Consider the following 13,261-nt stretch of genomic DNA (forward strand, 5'->3'; position numbering starts at 1 on the left):
AGCAGGATACAGAATACAAATTACAAATGTATGCAACTCAGCTATTCACCCTGTACTAGGAAAAATTAGACTGAAGTATGAGAAGGGGCCGGGGGGGAACAACAACTTAACAGATGGGAAATGAGAGAAGAATGTTTTCCTTATGTTCCTTATTTTGGTGTGACTTCTTCACAGCTATTTCTTCTGTTCCTCATTATTACAGTTAGTGAGCAGCTCACCAGTATTCATGGCACTGTCCTCTCTGATATTGGGATTGCCTTTTTGTCAAATAGCAGGGGATTCTTGCAGTGCAAAGGTGTAGAAGTTCACAAAAAAACCCAAACTGAAACAAAACACCCAAACCAACAACCAAACACAACAAAAATACACAAACCAACACCTGTCTCAAGTCAGAAAAAAAAATACACACTTGCTTTTAGGACTTATTCCAAACTAAAACCAGCTGGAAACATTGTGGAAACCCTTTCTCTTTTTCTGTACCATAGTCCCACATCTATGAATTCAGCTATCCAAGAGGAATCATTGCAGACCACTGAGCTGAAAAATGCTGCCCTCAAATTCTTACCAAGTGACTCAATTCCTCATAGCGAGTGTTAAAAGCCTCCAATTTTTCACTGATGATATCATCAAGAATCCCTCCATCAATCAGTGTCTGCCCAAGTTCTCGAATCTGGGTTCGATTATCAGCTGGATGACGCAGGACTGATTCCAGGGACTAATTAGAACAGAAAGTTTCAAAGGTCAATACACCAAATATTACACATTTTCAGAGATAGAAATCTGTCTGCATGCACAGAAGTTTTATACTTTGAATGTCTTGGAGAGCACTCTAAAAGCATGAATTAGTTATGCCTTAATCCATGGTGGCACAAGGCAAATGGAGTGATCATTTTGCATTGAACTTCACAGCATTTCTCATCTATTCACGTCGTTTTACACTATAGTGCTGGAAGGAATTAATCCATTTAAAGAGGACAGGACAGAGCATACAATTTCATCACAATACCAAGTATGGCACAATCACGTACAGCAAAATTGATTTTTTTGGTGGAAGACTTCACAAATATCAGCTACAGGTTCAGAGTAATGTGTTCATTTAACCTAAAGAATCAGAATATTCAACATGTTCCAGGATTCTACTTAAGTGTAGAATTTATGGCTTTCAAAATGAGCCATCTGAAAAGTTATCAATCTGATCAAACAACTACAATACCTCAAGAGCATCATTGACAGCATCCAATTTATCAGGTAGATTTTCTGTCAGTTGCACCCTTTCTTCCAGGTTGTTTAACCAAGCTGTTTCTAGATCAAGATACTGAAGCAGCTCAATCCAACAAGACCACACCTCCTAGGAGTAAGAGAAAAAGCATAGACTAGCCTAGAATGTCCAGCATATTCACATAATCTATGAACATGCCATGGCACATTAAACTCCAGGCACAAAAGTCTGCAACTATAGCAGCAAGATAAAAAGAAAGATGCAAAGTACATACAGAAGTCTCTAAACCTACGATAAAATTATCACTGACAACCAGATTCTTCCAGTGATTTAAGAATATAACAAAATGCATCCACTCCTGTTGAAAGACAAGACATACAGAACCCACCCCAAACTATAACTGATATATTCTAATTATCATTCTGTTTCAACCTTTAATCTCTGGGAAGTTTCTTTGTCATTTTGGAAGATGCATGGACGGATGGATAAAAGGAGCTGTGAGACAAGGTCACTTATTTGCACAAATGTTGTTTACAATACAGCTTATAAAAGCAAAGTTAGGTGGTGTCACCCCAACAAGATTATTTCCCTTTAGGTAATGTCCTTGAAAAGAAGCCATAGCAACACGCGTTTATGCTGAAGCTACTGGATTCAGCGACGATATTGAACACTTTCAGTGTCCTCCATTCCTCACATCACCTGCCTCCACTTTACTAAGTTGAGAGCAACCACTCTTACCTCCAAAGTGTGGCATTTCCCCCGGATCCGATTGCACAGTAGCTGGTAGTTCTCCAGCACAACATTCAACTCAGTCACCAGGTCCTGCCCACTAGACGGCACCTTGGCAGCCAACATCTTGATGTTGTCTTTCAGAATCTTCACCCGCACCTCTTTCTGCAACACATCCTCCTTCGCTCGCTGCCCAAACAAATATAGCACAATATCAGCTCGCAACTGCTGTACGGCCAGCTCTTCACCGCTCAAACCAAAGATAAGCAGTTTAACCTGGCAAGTATTGTTACCAAAGTATTCTTGGTTTCTGAGCGCAGGATATGGCAGTCACTTGCATGAAATTCAAATTACATTAGTAAGCGTTAAAAAATCCAATTTTATTAAACATACAGACAAATATATCATTTATAGCTTGTTCATTAAAAAACATCTATGACTCAAAGCAAAAAAATAATAAATTCAGTGCTATTTGTAAGCTAGTATATAGATAGGAAAAAAAGAAATGAGGTTTACTAAGAAACCAGCACACTGGAGAGGAAAAGGTACAGTGAATTTACAGAAGAGTCTCAGAACTCAGTAAGTATCTCCCAAAGTTATGCAGAGAAGATGACAATTACCCAGGAAACACACAACTACAAAGTTCAGACCTCTCCCACAGCTGTTGGATGTACTAGAAGTATGTGCAAAAAACCAGCCAAAAGTTTTCTTTCAACCCATCAACCTACTTGGAGCTTGGTAATAAATATACTAGATAAGTACAATGTAAGCCCCAAAAAACAGGCCTTGAGAAAACTGATCAGTTGTTGAATTTTGCCCTAAACAAAATACAGGAAGCAGAATAGCTGGAAGACAAATCACAAAGAGCAGTTCGAGCCTGTCACTGTTAAGATAACTAGAAGGCTCCAGAAATAAAGACTGTCACATATAATCTTTCTTTTCAGGTTTCAAGGACAGTTTTAGGAAGCTGAAGTAACTGATAAGACATTGCACTTTATGGCAGAATTTAGTACATAGGAACACTGTTGCATGCATGTCTTCTAAACTTCAGACAATCCAAAACAGTGGCAGTTAAAGGAAAGGCAAAGAATGGAATATATGTGGAACCTAGCCTCATCCTAAACAAACTCCTTCAACTATCAGCTGGAGTTTCACTCTGTTCAAACGAGAGTAGGAATAGGAAAGCTCACAAGTTTTTCAAAACCTTATGCAAAAACACCCCTGGTCAAATATACAGAAATGTTCTTTCCCAATCCTAAAAGTAGCCCCCGCATAATATTCTTACTGCAAGCGAAAAGAGGATATGCAAGTGTTCCAGTAAGCTTACTGGCTCATGGACATATCTGCCAAATTTAGAAGTACAGATTTGACAAAGGTAAATGTGCTCAAAGTCTCTCAGGTTTGTCAGTGAAAAGAGGGTTCTCTCTTTTCTTGGCTTCTGTTCTGCAGGCTGTCAGACTGTGTGATCCCAAATGATCTCATTGGACATGAACATATTAAAGTACTTATTAAAGAATGCTTCAGAAAGTCCCTTCCAAAAGAACAATTCAAAACTTCAGATAGATTTGTCAAAGCACTCCTAAGGAAGAAAAAATTATTTTGTGTTCTATTGAAAAGAGTGGAGTGGATCTTCATTTAATAATGTGCATACAAGTTAAAACATTTGCTAAGATATGCCTGTACTCCCAGATTTAAAAGCAGAAAGAATTATTGTTTACTCTGTTGGATGTTAGGAAGAAGTTCTATACAGAGAGAGTGATTGCTCATTGGAATGGGCTGCCTGGGGAGGTGGTGGAGTCGCTGTCATTGGAGGTGTTCAGGAGGAGGGGGTGCTTGGTGCCATGGTTTAGTTGTTTAGGTGGGTTGGATTGGTTGAGGGATTGGACATGATGATCTTGAAGGTCTCTTCTGACCCAGTTTATTCTATACTATTCTATTCTACATCCAAGGGAATGGTAATTTATAAATTAGACAAAACCAGCTCCCTTCCCCTCCATTTTTTTGTCCACCAGTCCCAAATTTAGAGAAGCAGGAACCAGAATCAGTGTTTGCAACAGATGAGGAACACAAGATAACCTTACAACAGCACTATTTTAGACTGCTTTTCTAAATACAGAGTTACTGTATCTAGGGGACAAGAAACTGTATCCCAAGAGCTAGAAGCAGAACATGTTTTTGTAACTGCTTATTTTACAGAATCATTCAGGTTGGAAAAGACTCTTGGGATCATCAAGTCCAACCATTAACCCTACTCTACAAAGTGCAGCCCTAAACCATATATCATCATTTTTCTCATTTTCATCTCCTGAAATAAGTTTCCATATTCTTAGTGTTTAATACACTATACATAGTAAGCCTCACTCAACAGCTGGGCAAGATGAACGCCCTACCCTTTATGGCCAAACAGAACATCTGCTTTTAGAGTTTGTGCTTTAAAAACAAAAATTCCACAAAGCAAAGCTAAAAAATATCACTAATCTTATCATGACTTGAACTCCTTTCCACATAGATAATAATTCCACAAAAGGTCACTCTCCAAAGCCATTAAGTTTTGTTTCTCTTTAATCAGAACTCTACTGTGACCCAGTATTCCTGACCTTCATTTCTTCTACTGCATTCTCTAGCTCTTCAGGTGACTTGTATTCAAAATCTTTCTCCAAATATTCTTCTTCAGCTTGGGTCATCCATTCTTGCATCTCTGCCAAATCCTTCTTCAGATTTACAGCTTTTTCCTGACTTTCAGACAGGCGATTTTTCTGACTAATGATCTAGAATCCAAGATAGAGAACAAAACAGGAGTTTTGTTACTTAAATGTCCTCGTATACATGAAATCACGCAAGTCTTCATTTAAATATTGTACTAACACAACATCTTCAGGTCTTCAGTTAACAAAAAGCTTTTACTTTTACACACATGAACGTTTCAGCAGATTAACAAAATTTTGGGGTGAGGGAAGAAAGAAAATAACCTTTTATCACCTCATTGCATATAAATTGGTAACAATCCCTGGAAAAAGTCAGATGGGAAAAAAGAAATGGTCTGATCACAACTTTCACACAGTAGATATATCTTCACACAGAGCACCAAAACACCCTTCAGGCTTCACTTCTTCACACAGCCCAGGCAATCACGATTCTGTATCAACAACAAGATTCTGCAACACAGGTCTCTGCCAGGCATTGCAACTACAGTTTCTACAAACTGCAGAAAGCTTCACCCAAAAGAACGAACCAAATACATCTGACTTAAGTGGTAGTCTATTTATAGCCATTTATTTTTATAAAGCTGCTTGGAAACAGGCAAAAATTACACAGGGATGGAATGATATTCCAGATTTCAAGAACAACAGAACAAAAAGGTCAGACTTCCCTCCCTTCCACACAGCTGAGAAAGAGCAGCATCAAGCAAACTGAACAAAGTAATTTTTAGTTACCAATTAGAGCTCACTGTGCTTGTTCTAGGTAGGTACCAAGAAGTGCATGCATTCAAACAAAACTTCTGCTGCACAGCTATTCCCCCCAATATATTTGCAGTTCTGAAGGCTTCGCTGGGCCAAGTTAGATTTCAGCCACTGTGACAGTGGAACAAGTAAAGCATTCTCATCCCACTGATTCACCTCTTCATCATCCTACCAATGCCACAGAACCACACAGCTGCAGTAACAAGCAAGCTCTAACAATGTATGCAGAACTCACCTGCTTGCTCAGTTTCTCCCACTGGGTCTGGCAGTCTACTAGCCTAGATTTTGCCCAAGTATTCACACTTGCAATAGGCTGAGCTCTTAAAACAGACTCTATTTCTTTCATCTCTTTCAACGATGGCTCAATTGTCTCCATTTCATTGACAAATATCTGAGGACAAAGAGAAAATTAACATTGTTCTTTAACATGACAAATTCATACAACACCAATAATTTCATAATTTGTAATTATTTCAGAGAAACTTTAAAATAAAAGCAGATTGATGCTGTGTTTATTACAGCTCTCTTTAAAACAATCCTTCAGTTGTCCAAAACATCAAAAGTGTGCAACTAAAAACCAAAATACAGCTTGCTATACACAGCACAAAGATTCACATGTGTCAGATTTCAGCATCAGCACAATGCAAGTTCGGCAAGTTTGAAGATTATGTGCACTAAACACCCTGATGTTTATGGCATTATCTCAGACTCGTATTCCTCTCCCAGAAACAAACATCTGAAGGCACACTGTAATTACTTACTCCAAGATTATTTATACCTATTTGTGATCATTGTGTGTCACTAGCTAGGAAGGAATCTTGTAAGGCATATATAATTCCTAATCCCTATGAGTTTCTCAGTTATTTGCTCATTATTTTTATTGCCCTTGGGACTTCAATGCAGAAAGCACTTTTCACTCAATTCCCTAATCACAAAATTGAGAAAAACATATGCATATCTTTCAGAGAAAATCATGTCAGCTATGTAGATGAGTATTTGCAAATATGGTGAAGACCTTTGAAAAGTACAAAGCATTACAGCTACAGACAAGCAACCAATTAAACTGTGCCCCCAAAAAAAGGTAAACCAATTTCTTGTGGCAAGCTTTATAACATATGCCATGGATAACATTTAATAATGCAAACATAATAATGAAGAAGAGATGTTAGTCATTCTTTATTTTAAAAAGTTCTTTAAAAGAGCAAAACTCACTGTGCATTGGTCAAGTTGTCTTTGAAGTGCTTCAGTATCTCCTTGAACATTTTTTTCTGTCATTAAGAAGTCTTTCACACCATCCATCCACTTCTGAACAACTTTTGAATCCGTCTAAACCAAAGTAATGAAGAGTTGTTAAATGGCACGATGAAGAACGCATCGCTGTTGCATCTCGGCTTGTAGCAGCATTAAGTCTACAGGCTGCTAGCATTGCCTTGGTTTTGAATCGGACCTTTGGTTTAATTTTTGGGTTTGGTTGTTTGGTGGGGGTCGTCCGCCCAATTTCTCCATTTCCAAATTCATTAGAAAAAGAGGAGACAGTGTTGGCCTTGATGGCTTGTAAACTATGGGAACACGGTGCAGCAGTGTAGTTGGAGGAGGGCAGATACCTGATTACGAATGGTTATTATGACCTGAGAGTGTAAGACTTCACATATAACAGATTGATATAACAGAGTCCCTGGTTCTAGTCGTAAACTGCTTCTGTATTGTATTAGCTTTTATAAAGAAGGATTTTGCATAATAAAGTGGACACCTGGCCTGAATCAGGCTGAGTCCCGTCTCTTAATTGCGGCAAGCAGTGATATTCTCCCACCTATGCTGTAGCGTGGTTTAAGTGACACTGTGCTGCTCCAGGCTATCACACAAACACGGGATCAAGTAAGGAGGCAAGAATGGCTTCAAGGAGTACAGGAAGGGAACACCATTTTCCTCACACCAGAAACCATACATAACTGCTTCCACCCCAATCATACAGAAGACACAGTGCACTCCCAGGAAAAGAGGTTAGAGTTATTTGGGAAGAAGAGGAGGGAGTAATGCTAAATATACTTGACAGGTAAGAAGCTATGCTGGGAAAGTCATTCACCTTTAGAGAAACACAGACATAAAATGAAAATACCACAGAGGATTACACTAACCACTGAAAAAAAATCTGGCTCTGTGAGGCTAATGGCAGCTATTGTACACACTAGATGAATGTACAGCAGAAAAAAAATGTAAATACATAAACAGAGTTATCTGCCCTAATATATGGCAGTTGCTTTCCATCCTGTAATGAGGTAAGAGGGAAGGGAGACAGGGAGGGTTGACATTTGCTTCCCATGCCATTGTGGATGTTCTCAATTACTCTTATGGGGTGGGGTGAAAATCACAAAATAACTTTGAACAGAGAGAGTGTTTTCCCTTGTCCTGATTCAGCTGAATTATGTGATGTTTTTTGAATGATGGATTTATTTTTTTTTAATAATCTAGTCGGAGTTCTTAAAGCAGCATTTTTGGACTGTTCGGTTAGGTTTAATATATGACATCATTTTATTCTGACACAATTGTCATCAGAGACCACTGTTACTGAGGAGCCAAGTCAAAGCTCATCAGCTTCAGCTTCTATTCCCCATGTCACCGAAGAGGAAAGCATACATTTTATTCCATTTAACACTTTGCAAGCTTCCCTCAAGATCATGTGCTTCTCAAAAACAAACCCAAAAAAACCACCCACAAAAAAAAAACACAACGCAAATTTTCCACTAATGAAAACCCATTAGACTAAGATCATGTTTATTTTTAGGCCAATGCTACCATTAGAGGTCAAAGTCATGACATTTTCTTAATTCCTTCTACATTTTGAAGGAATTTCCTGCAGCTGATTAGCCTGGAAATTATTTTCAAAAAAACAGACCCCAGGAGGCTTAACTCTGAACCATGCCTTAATGTAAAAAAATACATATTTATAAAGGCTGCCATTCAACAAGGCATTTTAGCATATACCCAATTTAGCTTGCTTACAGTAGGTTACTTACATAAGTGGCTGAAGTGGACTAAATGGATCACTCACAAAGGTAAGTAGACATTTAAATAACTTGCTGAATCACAAGCCAAATCTACAGAAGTATAAAAAAGTCAAGCTCCTGCAGCGTGCAGGTAAATAATTACCAATGGTCAAATACTTGCTGTAGGTTGTTGATGTACAAGAGCTCACAATTTTTAGACTAAAACACTGGGTCAGTTTCTAAAATTTATTACAGGCAGGAAGACAGATTAAGTATGCTGAATTTTAACTTGTTCACTCCTGAAAAAAAACCCATTACATACAGCCATGCAGAAGCTTTAAAAGAACTGAAAGCACCACATAATCAAAGATACAGCAAGTCATGCATTCATTACTGAAGGCATAACAACAGACTACAGGATACATTAATTTTCTTCCATAAAATACAAGATGGAAAACTGATAAAATGAGCCTTGTCTACTTTTCCTGCTATATAAGTATTAGAGTCTCACAGTAAAAGAGATTATATCACTGATGCATATGTTGTCAGCTTGGGGGAGCCTCTGTCACATCACAAATAGGCCACCTGAAGAGCAGAACCCACAGGCAGATCTACCATTAACTTGCTCATCAGACTAACAAGGACATTTTAAGCACCATTCACCTGTCTGCTCACTGTTAAAATGAGAATGCTTACATTGTTTCTTTTCAAAAAATCTAAATGTGAAGAGTGCTGTTTTGGGAAATACCAGTTTTTAAAAGATGATTTAGGAAAAAAAGAAACATTTAAATAAGCCAACACTCTGCAGTTGCACATGGCCATCTGTCCTCCAAGGGTTATCATTCACTAACTCTTTTTTCTCCTTTCCTCCAACAGTTTCAGATTGCTTGGTTTGTCATTTTTTGCTTTATTCCCGTCAACAGCCTGACACTTCATTTCCTCTATTCAGCAGGAAGATACTGTCCAGCTATTCTTCAAACTTGTGCCTCTGGCATCACATTTCCAGTACTTACCCCACATTCAGTGTCTGCATCAGGACCATATATACCTGTCTGTCCATCCACTCTGACTGTCATGAAACATTTCAAGGCCACATTGGATAAGGCCTTGAGCAGCCAAGTCTAGTTGTGAGGTGTCCCTGCCCATGGCAGGGAGGTTGGAGTAGATAGAAGGTCCATTCCAACCTAAGCCATTTTATGATGCTATGATTTAGTAAACACAGAACTGTGTACTTAAAATTTCCCCCCACTATAAGCCCCACACTTCCACAGATAGCACCGTTATGTATTTCTTCCATTTTCAATTATTTAATAATTACTTCCATTGTTCCTTCTGCTTTAATTTCTTTTTCAGCCTCTGGACTTCTTTTTAAATTAACAGGAAAGGGTTTAACATCTCACTCAGGACAAAATTCTCTTCTCAGATCTCTATGACAGAGCACAGCTTCTACGACACACCCTCCATTGCTCTTCAAAACTCTCATAGACACAAACCCCTCATCTTTCACCTTTTCATCATTCAGTTGCAATATGTTACCCATATAACTTCTTCCATGTTTATGGTTAAAAAAAGCTGAACAAACCTCACAGCACAACTTCTGTTTCACATGTGTGTGCATATATACATAACAAAAATTCTTTATTAATATTAACAGAAAACTCACTTGAAGGAGCAGGTTTTCTGTAGCAGGTATGGAATTCTAATTTTAGATGTCAAACTAGTAAGGCAGCAGGTGTCTGACACCGAACACAACAGAGGGCATTTAGCCCCTGGTGGGATCAAGCCTTCAGTACCACAGCTGACATACCCTCTACTTTAGTGTAACTATTGCTTCTGGCATTGAAAGAAGAAGAATACTAATTTTAAGTGAAAAGTAATTCTATTAGAAGATAAAATAATATTCTGGGCATGGTTATAAATTCCTCTGTTACACTACTACAAATACACCATGCAGTCTGTGCCAGACTAGTGGACCATCAGTACTTCACTCTTCAATCAGTATTATCTACACCTACAAGACCACTAAGAAAAGGTTTTAAAACAACTGAGTTATATAACAAAAAAAAATATTCTTCCATTTTACCTCAAATATTCTCATCTTGGATGTAATTTCCTCCAGTAGTTTAACATCTTTGGAAATCTTGAGCTTTAACTTGTCCCAGTGTCCCTGTATGTGCTTGAACTCTTGAGTGTAGATCTTTTTTATATCGCAAGAAACACGTTTCTCCAAAGCCTTTGTTTCTTCAGCAAGTTGATCTAACCTGGGCTTCTGGGCTTCCAGTTTCTCACAAACAGTCTACAAGAAGAAAAAGTAAAAAGTCTGCTTCCAGTATTAGCCATACAGTAGGTACACACTTAGATGCAAGTGCAAGGAGATGAGTGGGTTTGTTGTGCAGAGCACAGATTTGGTGAAGAACCCAGTTACTTCAGCAGAACTATCCAAACAGCCTTTCCAGCAGCAAAATCTTCAGCTGCTCTACTGGTGCAGTAGCAGAGATTACCAAACGGGCCATAAAGCTTGGCCATATAGCTAAACACACCCCAGCACCTACATCTCTCCTGTGCTGTGCTGCATTAGCACTCCAGTTAGCAAAGCAACTGCAGGCATGACTGAAGTACAATGTAGACATCCTAGGGCCTAAATTTTTTAATTCCCTCTATAGTTTCAGTTTAGTGTTAAGTTTTTGTTGGTTTTTTTGGGTTTTGTTTGTGGGTTTGAAAGGGGGGGCAGGGGGGAAGGTAGTTGGGGGTTTATTTTGGACAGGGGGTCATTTGTTTTTAAGAAACCAAATAAAGCCTACACAAACAGGCTGAGCGTGCCCTTCCAAGTTTCATAAAATAAAACTATCATAACATCTAGCTGCAATGAAAGCTCTGGATACCTAAGTTTTGAAAGCTACTGTTCCAGATGGAATACAAGGACCATACAATTCACTCTGATATTGCTCATATGAGGAGTTACTTGATGTGAAAGAGCTGATTTCCTAATATTCAGAAAAAATAAGAACTGAAGGTATAAGCCAGAACATGAAACACAGTGACACTTCATTAAACTGACCAATTTTGTTATCCTGCTTACAATTTAAGAGAGAACTTTGGAATGAACACATGAAACCAGCGGTAATTTCATAAATACAGCTTTGCTACTATATGCATTTAATGTGTACATGTGGGATGTGTGTGCACATATTGTATTCAACTGAGAAACTAAAATTGAGAGCATAAAAATTTTACTACCTCAAGAAAAGACACAGGATCAAGAGTAACCTCTTCTTCTAAGATAGGTAGTGAGGTAGCAACGAGACTGGGAAGAGGGATGTTTCTGCAAGCAAGCTTCCTGTGTAGGGGGTTCACAGACTGAGTCAAATTCCTGGGTTATGTTTATGCCCAAAACACTTATTAGTGCCTACTACGGTGCAGGAGGAGAAGCTGGACAATCACAGGTTCAGAAGCAGCTTATTATGTGCAGTTTGTTCCCACGTCCCATCACACTCTTTAAAGCTCCCACACTGGCATATGTCCTTCCAGGTTAATTAGTCTCTGAAGGGGCAGGAAGGATTTGGGATGAAGTAGGGAAAGACAAGCCTCCAAAGACTAAAACGCTATTGTAATTCAGTCGCTATATGTACTAGACCATCTCTGCTAACTTTAAACAATACAGAAGCAACATTAAAAGAGAAAATCAAAGAACTGAACTTTTAAAAATCTGCTCATTCAATGAAACCCATCCATGCTCACTGAGCTTTTAAAAATAACTATCTGATCACTCTCTGCTGAACAGAGAAAGCTTTAAGGACAGACAAAGCCTCTCCCCACACAGAAGTAGAGTTCAAGAGCTCCTCCGAAACCACCCAGAGCCCTCTTACATCATCACACAAGAGAGAATGAGCATGCCTGAATTAAGAATGATTCCACAAAAGCAGTGAAGGCCAGTGGAGGGACAGAAAAATACCTATAGGATTTTTTTAAGGGGGGGGAGGGGGGAAAGAAAGCAGAAAAAAGGTATTGGAGATGTAAGATTCTCTCTCTTCTATTCCAGCCCCAGCTCAGTAACTGATTTATACAAAATCATTATCATCCACAGATTTTTTTTTCCCTTATATCATTTCCACTGGATGGGATTTGCACATGAAATACCATTATGGCTTGCAAGCACTATTTCCCATTGAAAGCGTTGTAGTTTTTGAGCAGACAGAAGCTCCTTTACCCCTCCCCAAAGGAGTAAAAGAAAAACACTCCACACAGGATTGAAAATAATTGGAAATTTAAATGGAAGTACTATTCACAACTATATACAACAGTACAAAAACATATAAAAATACACAAAATCATATGCAGCTTTGGCCCACTTCTCTCCAACCTGGCCTTCACCAGGCCAACATTGTATAAAACATCCCCCCACAACGAGGCCCCAGGCATCAATGCCCTTCATACCTTCCTACCCAGGCCCAAATGATGCAGTAAAAATTAACCAGGCTGCTCAAGGCAAAAAGCCTCATCTCCCCCATAAATAGCAGCTAGGCATGCTGGGAGAAGAGAGAGCAGGGAAAAGGAGCAGAACTGTGTGACCAGTCTGTTTTTATAAGGGATATGCAGGCATGATGGGATGAAGTAACAAAAGATTACACTTTCCAGTGTCCACCCCTAGACTATCTAGTCCCTCTGGAGAGCTGTACTCTTTTAGTTGAGAGATCCAGTCTTAAACCCACAACAGAAAGGCAATCTGGAGACCAGAGAAGTTACTCTCCCATAACAACAACATAGGATGAAATCTGATGGATTTGTTAACTATATGAATCTCAGATAGATTAAGAATCCATACACCCCATGTCTGGGTACACTATAGCCAGGGCTTGAAAGAGGATTAC

General features: G+C 38.9%; 1 protein-coding gene across 1 annotated transcript in view; it reads right to left on the reverse strand.

The window, feature by feature from the left end:
• UTRN (utrophin) overlaps positions 1-13,261 on the reverse strand; it is a 387,861-nt gene that overhangs the window by 259,775 nt on the left and 114,825 nt on the right. Inside the window, exons 23-29 of the mRNA XM_054162750.1 lie at positions 10,477-10,689; positions 6,622-6,735; positions 5,645-5,800; positions 4,546-4,716; positions 1,958-2,137; positions 1,214-1,348; positions 566-715 (exon numbers count right to left, since the gene is read on the reverse strand). Coding sequence (XP_054018725.1) covers positions 566-715; positions 1,214-1,348; positions 1,958-2,137; positions 4,546-4,716; positions 5,645-5,800; positions 6,622-6,735; positions 10,477-10,689 — 1,119 coding nt within the window. The remainder of the gene's footprint in view (positions 1-565; positions 716-1,213; positions 1,349-1,957; positions 2,138-4,545; positions 4,717-5,644; positions 5,801-6,621; positions 6,736-10,476; positions 10,690-13,261) is intronic.

Source organism: Dryobates pubescens, chromosome 6, assembly GCF_014839835.1.
Source record: "Dryobates pubescens isolate bDryPub1 chromosome 6, bDryPub1.pri, whole genome shotgun sequence".
Taxonomy (NCBI): domain Eukaryota; kingdom Metazoa; phylum Chordata; class Aves; order Piciformes; family Picidae; genus Dryobates; species Dryobates pubescens.